At 37.2% G+C, this 16571-nt stretch overlaps 1 protein-coding gene across 1 annotated transcript in view; it reads left to right on the top strand.

Annotated features, from left to right (window-relative positions):
• The first annotated feature begins 929 nt into the window (after window positions 1-929).
• Window positions 930-16571, top strand: part of LOC145681387 (uncharacterized) — a 30242-nt gene continuing 14600 nt past the window's right edge. Inside the window, exons 1-3 of the mRNA XM_081753037.1 lie at window positions 930-1121; window positions 6079-6248; window positions 15868-15975. Coding sequence (XP_081609163.1) covers window positions 942-1121; window positions 6079-6248; window positions 15868-15975 — 458 coding nt within the window. The 5' untranslated portion in view covers window positions 930-941. The remainder of the gene's footprint in view (window positions 1122-6078; window positions 6249-15867; window positions 15976-16571) is intronic.

Genomic DNA, 16571 nt, shown 5'->3' with positions numbered 1-16571 from the left:
TTATTATTATTATTATTATTATTATTATTATTATTATTATTATTAAAGTGCTTCACTAATATTTCTGGCTATTGACTAATAGATTTCAGTAGTTATGCTATTTGAACATGGCGGAAGTGACACTATGAATAGACTGTAATATCGGTCTGTGACCTTAGATTGGATTCAAAAGAACATGATCATTTCTTGCCTTGGAAATATCGAGTTTTATACCTCTCCCCCCCCCAAAAAAAACGTGTGAGAAGTATTACTTTCCTGCTTTCCACCCGGGGGCCGCGGTAGCTCAGAGGTAGAGCGTTCAACTCTGGTGCATGAGGTCCCTTGTTTAAACCCTGCTCCCGCCAAGTGAACTTTGTGGTGGACAAACACCGTGTGCGTGGGTTTCCTCGGGTTTCTTCCGTTTCCTCCCACTTTCTTTATTCCATCATTTCACTCATTTTTCATCCTCATCGCAAGGGCGCCGATCCTGGGGGGCCGGGCTCGCCCAAAGCTCATATGGGCCCCCTATTATATTTATGAATATACAATATTTGGCATAATTTGAATGCAATTGGTCTTAAAATCCTCATATATATACCTTCTGCATCTGAATGCCCCCCCTTCAAATATACAGAGAAATCGGCGCCCTTGCCTCACCGTCTCCTTAAGACTAGCAGGCATAACCGTGGAGGTAAAACTCAAATTTTTCATTTCATTTCCTGCTTTCGCCTGAGTCCGCTACATTTGTTGTTAGTGATAAAAATGTAAGAGGTAGCTTTATAATTTGTATTAAAATATCAAACTTAAAGGAATGATTTTTCCTTGATGCACCAAAATATAACACATACGTGGGTAATCCTATGTTTATCTATATAACACTATATTCTGAATATTATGTTCTCTACAGATTCTCAAAATAGAGGTAAAACTGAATGTTGAATATTATTTTTGCAGAACAGAAAATGAATATAAGATTCGAAACGATCGTGTTCCTGATGTTTCTAATTATAATACAAAGAAGCCTTGAATCAACCAATAGCAGCACACAAAAGAAAATGCTACAAGAAACAGAGAAGAAGGAGGACAGAATATTACACAGGAGAAAACGACATTTGGTATTTCCAACTGGAGCACAAGTAAAGGTAATCAATAATTTTAGTAGTTTCGTTCTAAATATAACAGTTTTCAATTATTAGTTGAGACAAAGAACTTTTAATTAGAGAGTAGTTTATGTTCACAATTCATAGAAGTGCCACTAATTTAATATATCACAGTATACTTTTCTTTACACATGTAACGCAAATATTACTCCAGCAATACTTACTCTTTCGCAAAGTGAGGCCGTGGTGGCTCAGTGGTAGAGTGTTCACCTTGGTTCGATCCCAGCTCGAGCCAAGTAAACTTTGTGGTGGACAAACACTGTGTGCGTGGGTTCTCTCGTTTCCTGCCACTTTCTTCATCCCACCATTTCATTCATTTCTCATCATCACCGTCTCCTTTAGAATAGCTCGTGTAACTGTGGGACGTAAAACTTAAAGAGTTCATTTCATTTCTTTCGCGAAGTAAAGTATTTATTAAGAAAATGACACTAAATGCATCGAAACAAGAAAGAAATTGAATATACGAAGTGCTACACAAAATTTCCGAGAACTTCTCCATAAAAATAAATAAAATTCCCTTAAATTTGAGTTTTCAAGCCACTCTAAAAATAGTCACTTATAGCTTGTATTCAAAGATTCCAGCGAATATCGCAATATTTGAAGCATTGCTGGAAGTTTGTTAGATGTAGCGTGTTCCAGAATTGTACAGACTTTACTTGAGTCTCCTCGCTGAAATTAAAACGCTATCCTTTCAACTCAAATTTTATTTTAGGGAAAAAGATAGACATCGCACGGAGCTAGATCGGGTGTGTAGGATGAGTATTAAACAGTGGTCATTTTCATCTTTCACCTGAACCGATGGTCTTGTTGATCCTTATTCAACCGACATGGAAGATACTTCGCCGCACTTCGTCTCATTTTCAGTTCATCCACTAGAATGCTTTGGCGTATTCCGTATGAGTCTAACTCTACTACGAAATATAAAGGATCTGTACTCAAAGATCACTTTACATACTTCTGCGATCGTTCTACGATTTGTGCGCGATGACGGTCGACCCAAATGTTTCTGAACCCGCACAGCCTTCCGGCCAACTTTCAAACTCTTAATCCACTCAAATGTTGTTGCTTGGCTTAAAGTCTGCTCCCCATGAAAAGCCTCTTTCAACCTTCGGTAGTTTTCAGCTGCAGTTTTCTTCAGCTTGAAAGAAAATTTAATGCCGAAATTCGTAGATACAGCATAGAACATGGTGTAACGACACGAACAAAAACTAAGAAATGGATCCTCTCGCAACAATGTGGCTTGACAAACTACTAAACGGCGTAACAAAGATCTTGGCATTTGAAGGCGGTGCTCCAAGTTCCCTTTAAATGCTGCTAGCAAATGAGAGGCCTGCGGTATTGCCACGTTTATGTTGTACACATTCACTTCAGTCTATTCCCTACCACCTGATCGCGCTGTAGTGCGTCTCCTTAGCCAAGTCATATCCGCATTCCTTTACCACTTGGCAACGTCGCGTCAGAGCTTGCGTTTCATTCGTTTAGCTAAAATGCCAAGATGTTTGTCACAGGCTTTAGTTAAAGCACACACCAATAGGCAACCTTCGCATCGGAAGTTCGTACTGTTGCTGGTTCGGGCGGAATATTAAATTTCTAGGAAATTTTAGTTAGCACTTCGTATACAATATGACAAGACATTGTAGAAATAGATGTATTTTTAATTTATGCTTATTTTATAAACTAATACTTCTTGTAGGTTCTGTACTTTTTCGTTTTGTTTACGTACTCATTTCCTCTATTTATCTTATATTTACTGTTGCTGCTACTACTGCGTGTAAAGTGATAAGTAAAATACGCATAAATAAAAAGTCTTTCATTTGATATTTTTATTTTGTATTTTATTTTATTTCATATGTTAATTGTTTTTCCAAGACAGACCTTAATTGCTCTTTAAATTGTATTAACTATGTTTTTATTATGATAAGCCTGCCATATTTTTTTCATGAGTATACGGGACACCTTCGATCTCCCCACCGCCACCCGCTACAAACATTCCAACACAGTATACTTTTGGGAAACATTTTCACTGCATTCTCTGAAATGGATACAAAAAAAGTAACGAACAATCTGTAGTACAATCCGTTCTTGGGAAACATGCTTCTGGAGAATCCTTATTAGCGTTTTGCATTTACGTGGGAATTTTTTTCATCTGAACAAGCTTCAAATTGGAAGAAAAAGTGCACTTCATTTCAGACATTCTTGTCGATATAAAATTGGAACACTTCATTTGTAATGTATTATCAAAAACAGCTCAGCTCGTGCACTTAAACAAAGATTTCAGATCACCTTGACTGCCAACAAACAACTGCAACTCTGCGCTGTGAGTGTCTCCTGTAGCCTAACCGGCATAATCGTGGGACGTAAAACTTAAAGATTTCATTTTTCTGCGCTGTGAGTATAGTCTATTGGTTTGCTCGCTATGAAATCGATGAGAGTGGTGTAGTGATAACCTGCTCCAAGCTGTTTCATGTTCCAACTTACTGTTCTTTCACTAATAACAGGTTTTCCAGTCGATAAGCTGATATTGACAGCAGAAATAGGATGGGACTAAAATACGGGACATTTGCTTGTCCCGACTAAATTTATGGAGACGCGGGACACTCGAATCCAAAATCGGGAACTGTCCCGTTTTTTTACGGAACGTATGGCAGGCTTATATTATGACCAATGAATTAATTTAGAACTTAGCAACAAGGAGCTTTGGAACCAGAAGCCTGCACATCATATGAGCCATCTCCATCCTTAATTCTCTACTAAACCCAGAACTCATAGAAATCCACTAAACCTTCTGGTTGCTGTATTCATCCACATAGAGCAAATCGGCAATAGATAGCGAAAAGCGGTTTTCTGGAATATATATAATTGTAGACCTTTTGGGTTCTCGTCTGGAGACGCGAATTACACTATATGGTAACACTATATATAACGTATAAAGAACCACACACAAGATTTATTAATCTATCAAGTAGTTACATCCATTTTTTCCAGATGGAAGTTAAAAAGTCGATATACATTGACATTAGCATCACTTATTGGCATAACAATCGATGTAATTGCTTGATGGATTCGAGGAGCAATGCTAACGGTTACAAGTTCATCTGCGACTTTGCCACATAAGGAAATTTTGATTCCCTATAGCGGCAGACGGAAGCCCCAGTGGATATACCATTAGGCCTATATAAGATTGTCGATTTATTTTGACCTGGAGACTACCACTCTGTTGTTGTTCGTCGAAGCCATTTTTAGAACGCTCCGTGGCTCATGCTAAATCGAAGATGTTAATCTACACTTGCTGACGAGTGTGAACTTAGCAGGACCACTTTTGAAAATTATAAATGTTTGCACACCATACGTTTGTACTGCGTTTGTACCGGTTTGTACCGTAAACATTTTCGTTTGTACCGGTCTCAAATTCGAAAAAATCGAAAAATAAAGTGGTCCTGCTAAGTTCACGTGAACTTAGCAGGACCACTGATAAATTTCCACAAATTTGATGATTTTTCTGTACGATTCGTTTGTACTGCGTTTGTACCGGATTGTACCGTAAAAATTTTCGTTTGTACCGGCCTCAAATTCGAAAAAATCGAAAAATAAAGTGGTCCTGCTAAGTTCACGTGAACTTAGCAGGACCACTGATAAATTTCTACAAATTTGATGATTTTTCTGTACGATTCGTTTGTACTGCGTTTGTACCGGATTGTACCGTAAACATTTTCGTTTGTACCGGTCTCAAATTCGAAAAAATCGAAATATAAAGTGGTCCTGCTAAGTTCACGTGAACATAGCAGGACCAGAATACAAATTTCTGCAATTCTTAAGATTTCTCTGTTTGAATCGTTTGTTCTACGTTTGTACCGGATTGTACCGTAAAAATTTTCGTTTGTACCGGTACAAACGATAATTTTTACGGTACAATCTGGTACAAACGTAGAACAAACGAATCGTACAGAAAAATCATCAAATTTGTAGAAATTTATCAGTGGTCCTGCTAAGTTCACGTGAACTAAGCAAGACCACATTATTTTTCGATTTTTTCGAATTTGAGAAAGGTACAAACGAAAATTTTTACGGTACAATCCAGTACAAACGCAGTACAAACGAATCGTACAGAAAAATCATCAAATTTGTGGAAATTTATCAGTGGTCCTGCTAAGTTCACGTGAACTTAGCAGGACCACTTTATTTTTCGATTTTTTCGAATTTGAGACCGGTACAAACGAAAATTTTTACGGTACAATCCGGTACAAACGTAGAACAAACGATTCAAACAGAGAAATCTTAAGAATTGCAGAAATTTGTATTCTGGTCCTGCTACGTTCACGTGAACTTAGCAGGACCACTTTATTTTTCGATTTTTTCGAATTTGGGACCGGTACAAACGAAAATTTTTACGGTACAATCCGGTACAAACGTAGAACAAACGATTCAAACAGAGAAATCTTAAGAATTGCAGAAATTTTTATTCTGGTCCTGCTATGTTCACGTGAACTTAGCAGGACCACTTTATTTTTCGATTTTTTCGAATTTGGACCGGTACAAACGAAAATTTTTACGGTACAATCCGGTACAAACGTAGAACAAACGATTCAAACAGAGAAATCTTAATAATTGCAGAAATTTGTATTCTGGTCCTGCTATGTTCACGTGAACTTAGCAGGACCACTTTATTTTTCGATTTTTTCGAATTTGAGACCGGTACAAACGGAAATTTTTACGGTACAAACCGGTACAAACGCAGTACAAACGTATGGTGTGCAAACATTTATAATTTTCAAAAGTGGTCCTGCTAAGTTCACACTCGTCACTTGCTGTCCATTCTCGCCTCTATTTGATTTAAACAGTTCCAAAGCAGAGTTATTTGAGTTTCGGCTTTGATCGTTACCCCCTAACCCCAAGAACTCTTTTATTTTATTAACCCAAAATAACGTTTCTTTGTTTTCAGTTGACCTTGAGGATCAAGGGAAATAGTATCAATTTAGCTGACAGTTTGAAATGGATTTTCGGATTAACTACGTCATACGACGTCCCTTACAACAATTCAGATATTGTTTACATTGGGCCCAGAAGGCGGAGGAGAGATGTTTATGGACAACTGGAAGATTTCATGACGTTGTAAGTGATAATATTTCTAGCTCTTAATGGTAGTGTAAAACCTCAAGTCAATACTCAATGCATACGGGGTACCCGAGAAGTCTTCATTTGTAGGAAGGAGCACCTGAAGTCAAATGAAGTGTTTATAATATCAAAGACGATATCGTAAGTCAGTGGAATCACAGCTGTTTTACATGATCACCCTCCATATCGAAGCAGAGTTGCCATCTCTCCGCGGTGCACCTGAACACACATTGCTACATTGCAGGAGTAATTGATAGACTTGTATGAACGAATTTCGGTATCGATGCGTACAATTACGCCAGCAATGTGTGTTCAGATGCATCGTGGAAAGATGGCAACTTTGCTTCGATATGCAGTGCGGCCATGTAAAACTGCTGTGATTTCACTGACTTATGGTGTCTTCTTTGATATTATAAGTACTTCATTTGAATTCAAGCGCTCCTTCCTAGAAATGGTTAGGGACTCCTCGGTCATCCCGTATATTAGGTTTTAATTAATACATAATCTATGTAAACTTTAAAAAAGGACAGAAATATGCAGTAGCACAGAGATGAGTGTTTACTAACCCTTGCTTCTACTCAAGATAATATAATTTTATGTACCCACATTTATTTGCCCTTACACTTAAGTAATACTCATGACATTAGCCCATATGAACGATTCTATGAGATTTCTCTTGTTTAGAGCACACTCTATTTCGGAAAGAAAATTCGTAAGACATCGATTTAAGCGACATCAAGTGAGAGAAAGTGAAAACAAAGTTTCCTCCCCGTCAGCAAAGATGCTATAGTGCATACGAGAAGCATACATTTTTATATAATACGAAGTCAATGTTCTATCATAACTGACATGCAAGACAGAAGACACTGAGAAACATTGCTGGCCGAGTACGCGTTGTGAGACCTGGCATCTCTTCGGAGTATGTGAAACAGGAAAAATCTTCAAGTGTATGGCACAAAAGGGCAGGATTTCCTACCAGATGTCGTAACATTTTTCGTAAGATAAATCCTCAGATTACTAGGACTTATTTCATAGTGTATAGCAGTGTTGGGCAAATTTCAATTGAATTAACAATTAACAATTAATTTGTAAATTTAATTGTTAATTGCAATTAACAATTGAAATGACTATGGTTAATTGTTAATTGCAGTTGGCCATTACTAATGGAAAATCAATTGCAATTAGTCAATCGATTGAAGGTAATTGAACTGAAAAGTAATTGCAATTGAATTCAGTCATTCAGCTGCAATTGAAATTAATTGGCAATTAATTCAATTGCAATTGATTTCCACAGCAATTACTTTCAATTGATTGATCAATTGCAATTGATTTCAATTGAATTTGCCCAACACTGGTGTATAGTAGGCCTTACTCTCACCTTCACTCGCCCTCACTCTCAAATGATATGAATGCCCTCACTCAATCCCCTCACGGTCACTCGCCCTCACTCAATTTCCCCACTGAACGAGTATTGACTTCCTCACCCTCATTCAAACTCGCCCTCAAATAATCTTCAGGTTCCAGCCATACTCAGAGCTCCATTCTGGCCATGTGAATAGTGTACTCTCTTTGGCGCAGGACACACGGATTCGATTCCCGACGGAAGCTTATGTGGTTCGGATCCCACGTTAAGTTGTCGGTCCACGTTTTGTATAGCCTCGCTGCTGAAAGGGACACTGAATTCAAATCCAAATTCACTCACACTTCTTCCTCATTTATCTGCCTCGTACTTACTCGCCCTCAAATAATGTTCTAACCCTTACTTACTCAAATCCCTCACTCACTCGCTGTCAGGCTCGAATAATATTGATGCTCTCATCCTTACTCCACTCACCTCACCCGCTTACAAATTATGCTATGCTACTGTCCTCACCCTCACTGTTACACTCTCCCCAACACTCAAATAATATTATCTTTTTAAAAAAAACGTAAGAAAGGGCTGTGAAGAATATGGGATGAAAATAAATGTTAGAAAGACAAAAGCTATGGTGTTGGAACGAAGCTGCCAGTGTCAAATATAGAAGTAGGAGGGGAGAAAGTAAAACAAGTGACTTCGATACCTGGGAAGTACTACTAGTGGGTAGTAGATGATAAGTGTGAATGTGAAATAAAAGCAAGGATTGGAATGGTGAAAGAAGCTTTTAGGAGGAAGAAAAGTCTGTTTTGTGGGTCTGTGAATAAAGAATTGAGAAAAAGATTTGTGTGGAGTATTGTACTGTATGGGGAAGAAACATGAACATTTCGCAAAAATGATTAAAAACCAGTGGAAGCTTTCGAAATGTGAGTGGAGAAGAATGGAAAGAATTAGTTGGATCAAGCGGAAAAAGAATAAGGATGTTAGATATAGTGGGGAAGAAAAGAACAGTTTTAGATATTGCTGAGAAAAGGAAGAGAAACTTGGTGGGATAACTGTTAAGAAGGAACTGTATCATGTGGGACATAGTAGAGGATATGATGGCAGGAAAGACATGGAGGGGGTGAAGAAGACTACAATGGACGATATCAAAACAGATATCGTACGTGGAAACGAAGAGGTTAACTGAAGACTGTGGGGCATGGAAGTTTCTTAGTTGCAACAAATGACCTGCCAATAATGGCAGAATACCTATGATGATGATGATGGCCCCATTTGACCTGACCCTCAAATAAAATTGCTCACTTAACTCTGTTACACTTACTCGCCCTAAATCACATAATATTCATGCCCTCACCCTCAAATAAGGTTACTTCCCTCACCTCTACTCATTTTAATCGCACTACGCACCCTAAATTTTGCTAGAAACTTTAAGCAACACTGTACGTATTGCATACAGTGAATGATTTGATTAGATTTGATTTAATGTTGAGTTTAGCGTCCTTTTTTTTTTTTTTGTTCGCTACAGCTTAATGTGAGATCTAAATTATATGAGCATCCGCCAGGAATCAAACCCGGATCTCTTGCACCAAAGACACGTATGCTAACCGCTAAACCACGACAGAGTTCTCGTACGGTGAATGAATCGGACCATATACCTTGTATGAAGGCTGAAGTCAGGACCGGCCGTAGGTAATTTGCCGCACCGTGCGATTGCATCATTTGCTGGCCCTCTTTCTCCAGAAAAATAAATCTTAAAAGCCATGATTTTAAGTACCCTATCCCATCATGAACAACGAAAGTGACGGAAAGTGCACTCGCATTGAGAAGGTCTAAACACTACAAATACAATCTCGTTGTGTCTGTTTCTTTTTCTTTAAATAATAATCTATTTGAAAGATAAAGCAAATACACCTGCAGAGGAAATAGGGTAATCCTTTTTATAGAATTCAATACCGAGCTCCAATCTCAATATATCAGTTTGCAATTCCAGTGCAACCAGGTTTTTTATCTTTATTTCTTGATTTTCCTTCTACATCTGTTAATTTTTTAAAACTTGTTTCCACTTTCAATTATAAGGAACTTATTTGTGACAGAGATAAGACTAGTTTTCATATCAAAGCTGTGATAACTAACTAAATGGAACAGGTGTTCGCTACTGTTCGACAATTGAGTGCTTGTATTAGACAACAAAAAAGTAATTCATGCTGGGATTTGTTTGACCATTTGCTTTAGCACTGTCCGTGTGACCTTGAACTAATGCGACTTAAACATGATTTGTGAATGTAGTATTCAAATAGAAAATCAGATTAGTAAATTTAACTACCATCATTATGAAGTCCGTTTCCAACAAAAATACTTATTTTAAATAATATAGTGGCAACCAGACTTCTTATTATGTTGGAGGTGAAACTTGATTAAATTCTATATAAAGCGTTCTTAACAATATAATTTATTTATATATTAGGTATTGCTCTATTCGGTTCATTCCAGCCCCAACTTTCACATAATAATATGACCTAATTTCTTCTAATAAAAAATATTGACAAATTATGTAGCGTTTCATTGTTATTAACCTTGACACGCACAAACAGATAAGAGTTTCATTGTCAAAGCCAAAAGCGATTGAGTTGGAAAAATTATCTGTTATGGAAATCCTACGTGTAAGAAGCACATTGAACTTCGTAATTATTTCTTTTATCCATTATATTGATCATATATCATTCTTGATTTATGATGCTAAAATTGTTTACTGGGCCCATATGTAGTTATATATATATATATACACACACACGAAAATATTAATATTTGATTGGAATTGATTATAATAATTCGCCCACAGATTTGGTGGAATAGCTTACTACAGAACTACAATTGTGTTTAGCCTTTTCTCCCTGTAGTGGAAATAGCAAACGTAAAGTTATATTTTGCCATGAAGTTTCACAGATTTCAATGTTCTGAGTTACTCATGTATTCAAAAGCCCTGATTCAGATGCATTTGAATTTTTAAATAAAATACAAAACACCGGAAATTCATTTGCAGCAAATATCAATACTCATCCTTGCCCCGAAAGTATAACCATAATAGGTTTGTTTTACTCTACCGTCTAATGTCAGAGTGCCAAAACTAATTCTTTATGATCTTTTATATACGAATACAGGCCCAAGGTACTGCGTTTTTTTTTTTTTGAGGACTCGGTGGATATGTCAAATGAAATGAAATCTTTGAGTTTGACGCCCCACGGTTATGCCGGTTAGGCTAAAGGAGTCGGTGATTATGAGAAATGAATGAAATGGTGGAATGAAGAAAGTGGGAGGAAACGGGAGAGCCCCGTGAAAACCCACGCATACGGTGTTTGTCCACCACAAGGTTCACTTGGCGGGAGCAGGGTTTGATCCCGGGACCCCATGCGCCAGAGGTGAACACTCTACCACTGAGCCACCGCGCCCCCATGTCAAAATATAGAGTAACACTTTCGACAAAGTAGATACTTTCAAATATGGCAGATCAGTGGGCAGATCATGTAGCCAGAATGAAAGAAAGTAGGAACGCTTTCAAAGTCTTAACTGGAAGACCCATCGGAAAACGACCAATAGGAAGACCTAGACACAGATGGGAGAACAATATTAAGATGGATCTCACAGAAATAGGAATACAAAATAGAAACTGGATCCAGTTGGCTAAGGACAAAAGTCAATAGAGAGCTTCTGTGAACGCGGCATATTTTATATCTATATATCTATATATCTATATATATCTATATCTATATCTATCTATATATATATATATATATATATATATATATATATATATATATATATATATATATATATATATATATATATCTGTCTGTCCCCCTGCTGGAAAATAGGGGGAATATGAGCATTTTTTGAAATAAAGCTCTGTATTTTAGCAATTTATTAAACAATTGAATCAACATTCGGTAATAACAAAGCTTGTGTATTACGCCATAGAAATATTAGCAAATATTAGTACATTATGCTTACTGTTTAGTACTAACGCATAGTTGCGACACATGTAAAATAACCCAGCCATATTACCCCAAAATTACGGGTAATATGGGTTAGTGTGTAGGGAATATGAGCAATAGAAATACATTAACTAACCATCTCACAGTACACATAAATTCTACAATAATAAGCTTTAGAACAAAAGGTAGTGACAAACATACTCTTATAGACAATGTTAAAAACTCAATAGTACGAAAAAGGAACTTATAAATGAAAAATATTACATGGAACTCAGTGAAGTTAAGAATTCTGAATAAGGACACTGAGGACAGATAAACTTCTTCTTGGTTTCAAAATCAACACACGCAAAATGATACCACATCAAACGTCGTGTACACTTGACCCACTCTTCTCCATTATGATCAACATGGAACCACCCTCGGCACACTTAACATTGTGAGTCAGTGTTATTCTCTGAATTCATCGTCGTCTTATCTTTCTTTGTTCTTCTCTTTTTCAGCATCAGAAGATTTTCGTCTGCTGTCAATTCTTTGGAACTGCCTACTATACCTAAAATTTACGTGAAATATTATATTTGTTTTACTGTATAATAGGAATTTTCCCAACTTTGAATGTGTTTGTTTCCGATTTTTTTTTTTTCATTTATTATTTTTCACGCGATGGGACAGGACTCATATTTGCGAGGCTTACCCACTGTTCAACCTATTGAGCCATGTATTTGAAATGTACCCTGTATCGCTTTCACGAGGCCTTTTGTCTCTTAACCATATTACCCACGTACCTATAATTACCCCATGTAAATCCACGTATCCATATTTACCTTAAGTAAATCCATGTACCCATATTACCCCGAATGCCTCATCTCATATTACCCCATCTTGCTATATTTTATTTAGGTTTGAAACACTGTTCGTACACGATTCTGCGGCACGCGCCATGCCTTGCCAACAAGGGGAAACACCTTGGACTCTACACATCAGTAACCAAATTTTCGTAATTGTTTTATATACCCGGACAATATCTTAAGTTTTACAGGTGCAGAATAACAACAGGGGCAAGAAAATTGTACATCACTTATCTTCAAACCATTAATATTCTCTTAAATTTCTGCTTCCATGTTTAATAAAACTTACAGTCGCAACCAACAGTGCTTCCAACCCACGCAACAAGAAAGTTCATCTTATATATATGTGTGTGTGGCGGGGGGGGGGGTGTTTAACATCCTACGTTTAAGTTCCGAGGCTATAGGAGACGGTGATTATAATAATTAGAGATCGGATGTTAGGCAAAATGCAAAAAAAATTGGACTGTTATGTGTAGTGATAAAGTGTTGTATAGAATGTATTTACTAAATACATGGAGTACATGTCAAGGTTTGTTTTTATATATACAGTAAAATAAGATATTTACAAACAAGTATGTTTCTATATTCTTTGAACATATTCTATGACGAATTTCTTTTTTAATTGTATTGAGTATTTATCTTCATTATTTCGAATTATATTTTAGTGTCTATTTTACTGCCTATTTTTTTTAAATTTTAAGTGCCTATTTTCCAGGTTTTTAATGCCTAAACATCCGGTCTTTAATAATAATAAACGAAATTGTGGAAAGAAGAAAGTGGGAAGACACGGAAAAATCCCGAGAAAACTCACTTATATGCGTCTGTCCACCAGAAACCTCACTTGACGTGAGCTGGGATCGAACCAAGGACCTCTCGCACCGGAGATACCGTAAGCTCTCTACCACTGAGAACTGCAGTCCATCTGTGTGTTCATATCCTCGTCGAGTCTAGTAGTTACAGAAAAGTGTAGATGAAGGAAAAATTAAGTTTTTTTTTTTTTTTTTTTTTTTAAGAATGTGGTACAGCGCTTAAGGTGGTGCAAGGCTCTTTGGTTTGTTTCCTTGCCATATGACTTTGTGTTAAACTAGGTTTGTCATATTACCCGATTTTAGCGGGTACCACCGGATTTTCAGGTCCTATATTCGTCCCCTGTGTAATCATCTCTTAATCACGAAAAATCACCCACTTTTTGGGATTGGAGAAAAATCTAAGACGAAAGTTACATTTAGTGTTTCTGAGAGGTGGGTCAATTACATGAACAATTATTCTGCTGACGACTGCACAGAACTGGTAAGAATAGTGTAATACCTGCTCACAACGTAGTTGTAAAAATAATTTTCTTGCTAAATGTCCAGTGGACAGATGACAGAAAAAAGATGAACGTATAAACTTTCAAATTATTAGTACTGGATTTGTAGAATATGAAAGACGTATCATGCGTAGAATATTATGATAAGATTTTATGCAATCAAGATTTTTTCAAAGAAAGTTAAAGGGGGTGAAAAATATGTAAAAAAAAAAAATGTGGGATAATCATACACATTTTAGTTCAATTCATGAATACTAATGCATGATCTCATGGGTGTGTATTTCTTTGATGACTATTCTGTCCAGTTCAGCTGAACCAGTCTATGTTGTTACCTACTCTATGTGTTCACTTAGTCTTCATACAGGCTTTGTCCAAGAACTAATGAGACTGAGACTATAAACAGGAATTTATTCATCCGATTTTAACAACTCCTCGCAATTCTTGAAAGTAGTCCCCTTGAGCATCGAGCACCGCTGCCAGCGCGATTTCCATGATTCATGCGTTCCCTGGAAGTCAGCTTCCGAAATGTATTTTAAAGATTTGGTTACGGCCTTCTGGATGGCGGCAACATCATCAGAACGGTGACTTTTCAGGGCGGTTTTCACATTGGGGAACAGGAAAAAGTCTGCTTTACCTTCCACAATTTCCACCGTTTCACGGCACACGTCAACTCGTCGTTTTTGTTCGTCTCTCAACACTTTTGGTACCAATTTTGCACAAACTTTTCTCATGTTCAAATTCTCGGTTACAACGTTGTGTACCGTTGACTTGCACACGTTAAGTTCTTCCGCTCTTAATCGCAGACTCAACCGACGGTCAGAGTCCAAGAGCTCTTTTTACGTTTGTCACGTTTTCATCCGAAGAACTCATCGAAGGATGTCCAGAACGATTTTTGTCCTTAACTGTCTCCCGCCCGTCTTTCAAGTCCTTATGCCAGTGAAAAACGTGGGTTTTCTACATTGCATTGTCTCCGCAGGCCTGCTTCATCAAGGCAAGAGTCTCTGAAGCAGTTTTGCCCAAGCGAAATCAGAATTTGGTGGCGTATCGCTGCTCTATCGTCAGCTCCATTTTTCGCTTTTTATCCCGTGACCAAAATGAAACAACACTTTTGCGGAACGATCGCTCCTCATTCTCTCATTGCTCAGAAGCGACTGCCGCACTTTGCGATGCATAAGTAAGACCTCCACCACCGACACCACCCATTAAGAGCGCTCTGGTGGCGACTGGAGCGCTGCGCAGCGGCCAGTCTCAACACTTCATGGACAAATCCTGTATATTCAGAAACGATTGCAAATTGAATTACGATATCCTTAGCATTTTGTTTAGATTAGATTCATTATTAATGTTTTTTTTTTCTTTTAAAATGTTCATGCTGTATTTCATACATTGTGAAACCGTGGTAATTTTGTTAAGTACGATTTCAAGTAGTAATCTTTAAAAATGATTAGAAATTTTGTAAGAGATGGCCCAAGACTTCTACATATGTTTTACCTTTCTTACGATAAAAAATTTAGAAATTATTTGTATTTCTTACAGAGAAATCCGTATAAATAATATCTGCACTATATCGCTTGCTTTTTGTGTGTGTGGAAAACTTGCTTTGCAATTGTTCTTACAATTACATATATCTTACTGTAACACTTTACAATTCGAAACTCACACTTGTTGAACTTAATAAAGCATTAAAGGCAAAAACTAAATTTGCTTTACTTTGGTTTCGTTAGAAAAGTACATTGGAAGTCTCATTTAACAAAGAAATCACTAAAAAGAAAAAAAATGTAAGAAGGATCCCAGATCAGTATTTGTAACACCCAAGTTCACATCAGTGCTTACGGTTTTGAACCCCCAGCTATTCTAATTTTAAAATATGGCACCCCTATGTTGAACAAAATCTACCAATTCTTCCATAATGTTTTACTTTCATTAATGATGTGTTTTGTTTAACGTACAGCCATAATCATGGGACGTAAAACTCATTTCATATCCTTAAAACTTTTAACAGTGCTAGTAGAGGCGTTCCGTTATTGACAAAATTCTACTTTCTTTTATTTGCAGGTTTCCTCTTAAAAGGCGTTCCGTTATTAGTATTTACATTTCTACTTTTTTTTCTTTGCAGGCTTGGCGTAGATGGCAGAGCGTGTGTGTTGAGAAATATCTGTGAAGCATCGAAAATAAATACTCCTCGAAGAGGAATCCTTCATGACGTAATACACCGAATATTTTCGTAAGTTTCTTGGCACGCATTCTATAGTATTGAAGTATTATACACTATAGTACAGGGTATTCAGAATGGTCTTCCCGATTACAAATTTTAATAACTCGTCTTTCTACGAAACATGTACATTCATGAAAGTTATATCAAATGAAAGTTTTAGCATCTGGCAAAGCTGATGCATTGGTTGCGCGGCTCGCCGCTAGAGCGAGAGTAACACAAGGTGGGAGCAATTGAGACAGGAAAGTACTTTCTCTCCCTCCTACCTCCATTTCCTGCTCCGTAACAGACTTTACATTCTGTATACTTCCCAATACGGAATGGGGAAGATGGGAAGATTCCCAACGCTTATATCTTCTCCGAAAACGCACTACTCCACTTTGTAACTGTGGTCTCGATACAGGCTCCATCAATCATCTCATTTTCTCTTGTCCTCTACTCCAACAATATCGCGAGCCATTTCTCTGTATTCTTCATAAATTTCACGGTTCTGGTCTATTTAATGTAGATCCGTTAATTTTCACCCTATCCCCACCTGTTCTTACTGCCTATATTATCTTTATTTACAAAGATCTACGTTATTTAGCATCTTATAAGCATCTCTAAAG

The sequence above is a fragment of the Thermobia domestica genome, chromosome 3 (genome assembly GCF_964235325.1).
Source record: "Thermobia domestica chromosome 3, izTheDome1.hap1.1, whole genome shotgun sequence".
Taxonomy (NCBI): domain Eukaryota; kingdom Metazoa; phylum Arthropoda; class Insecta; order Zygentoma; family Lepismatidae; genus Thermobia; species Thermobia domestica.
Note: the sequence above shows the minus strand (reverse complement) of the source record. Positions and strands in the feature narration are given on the sequence as shown.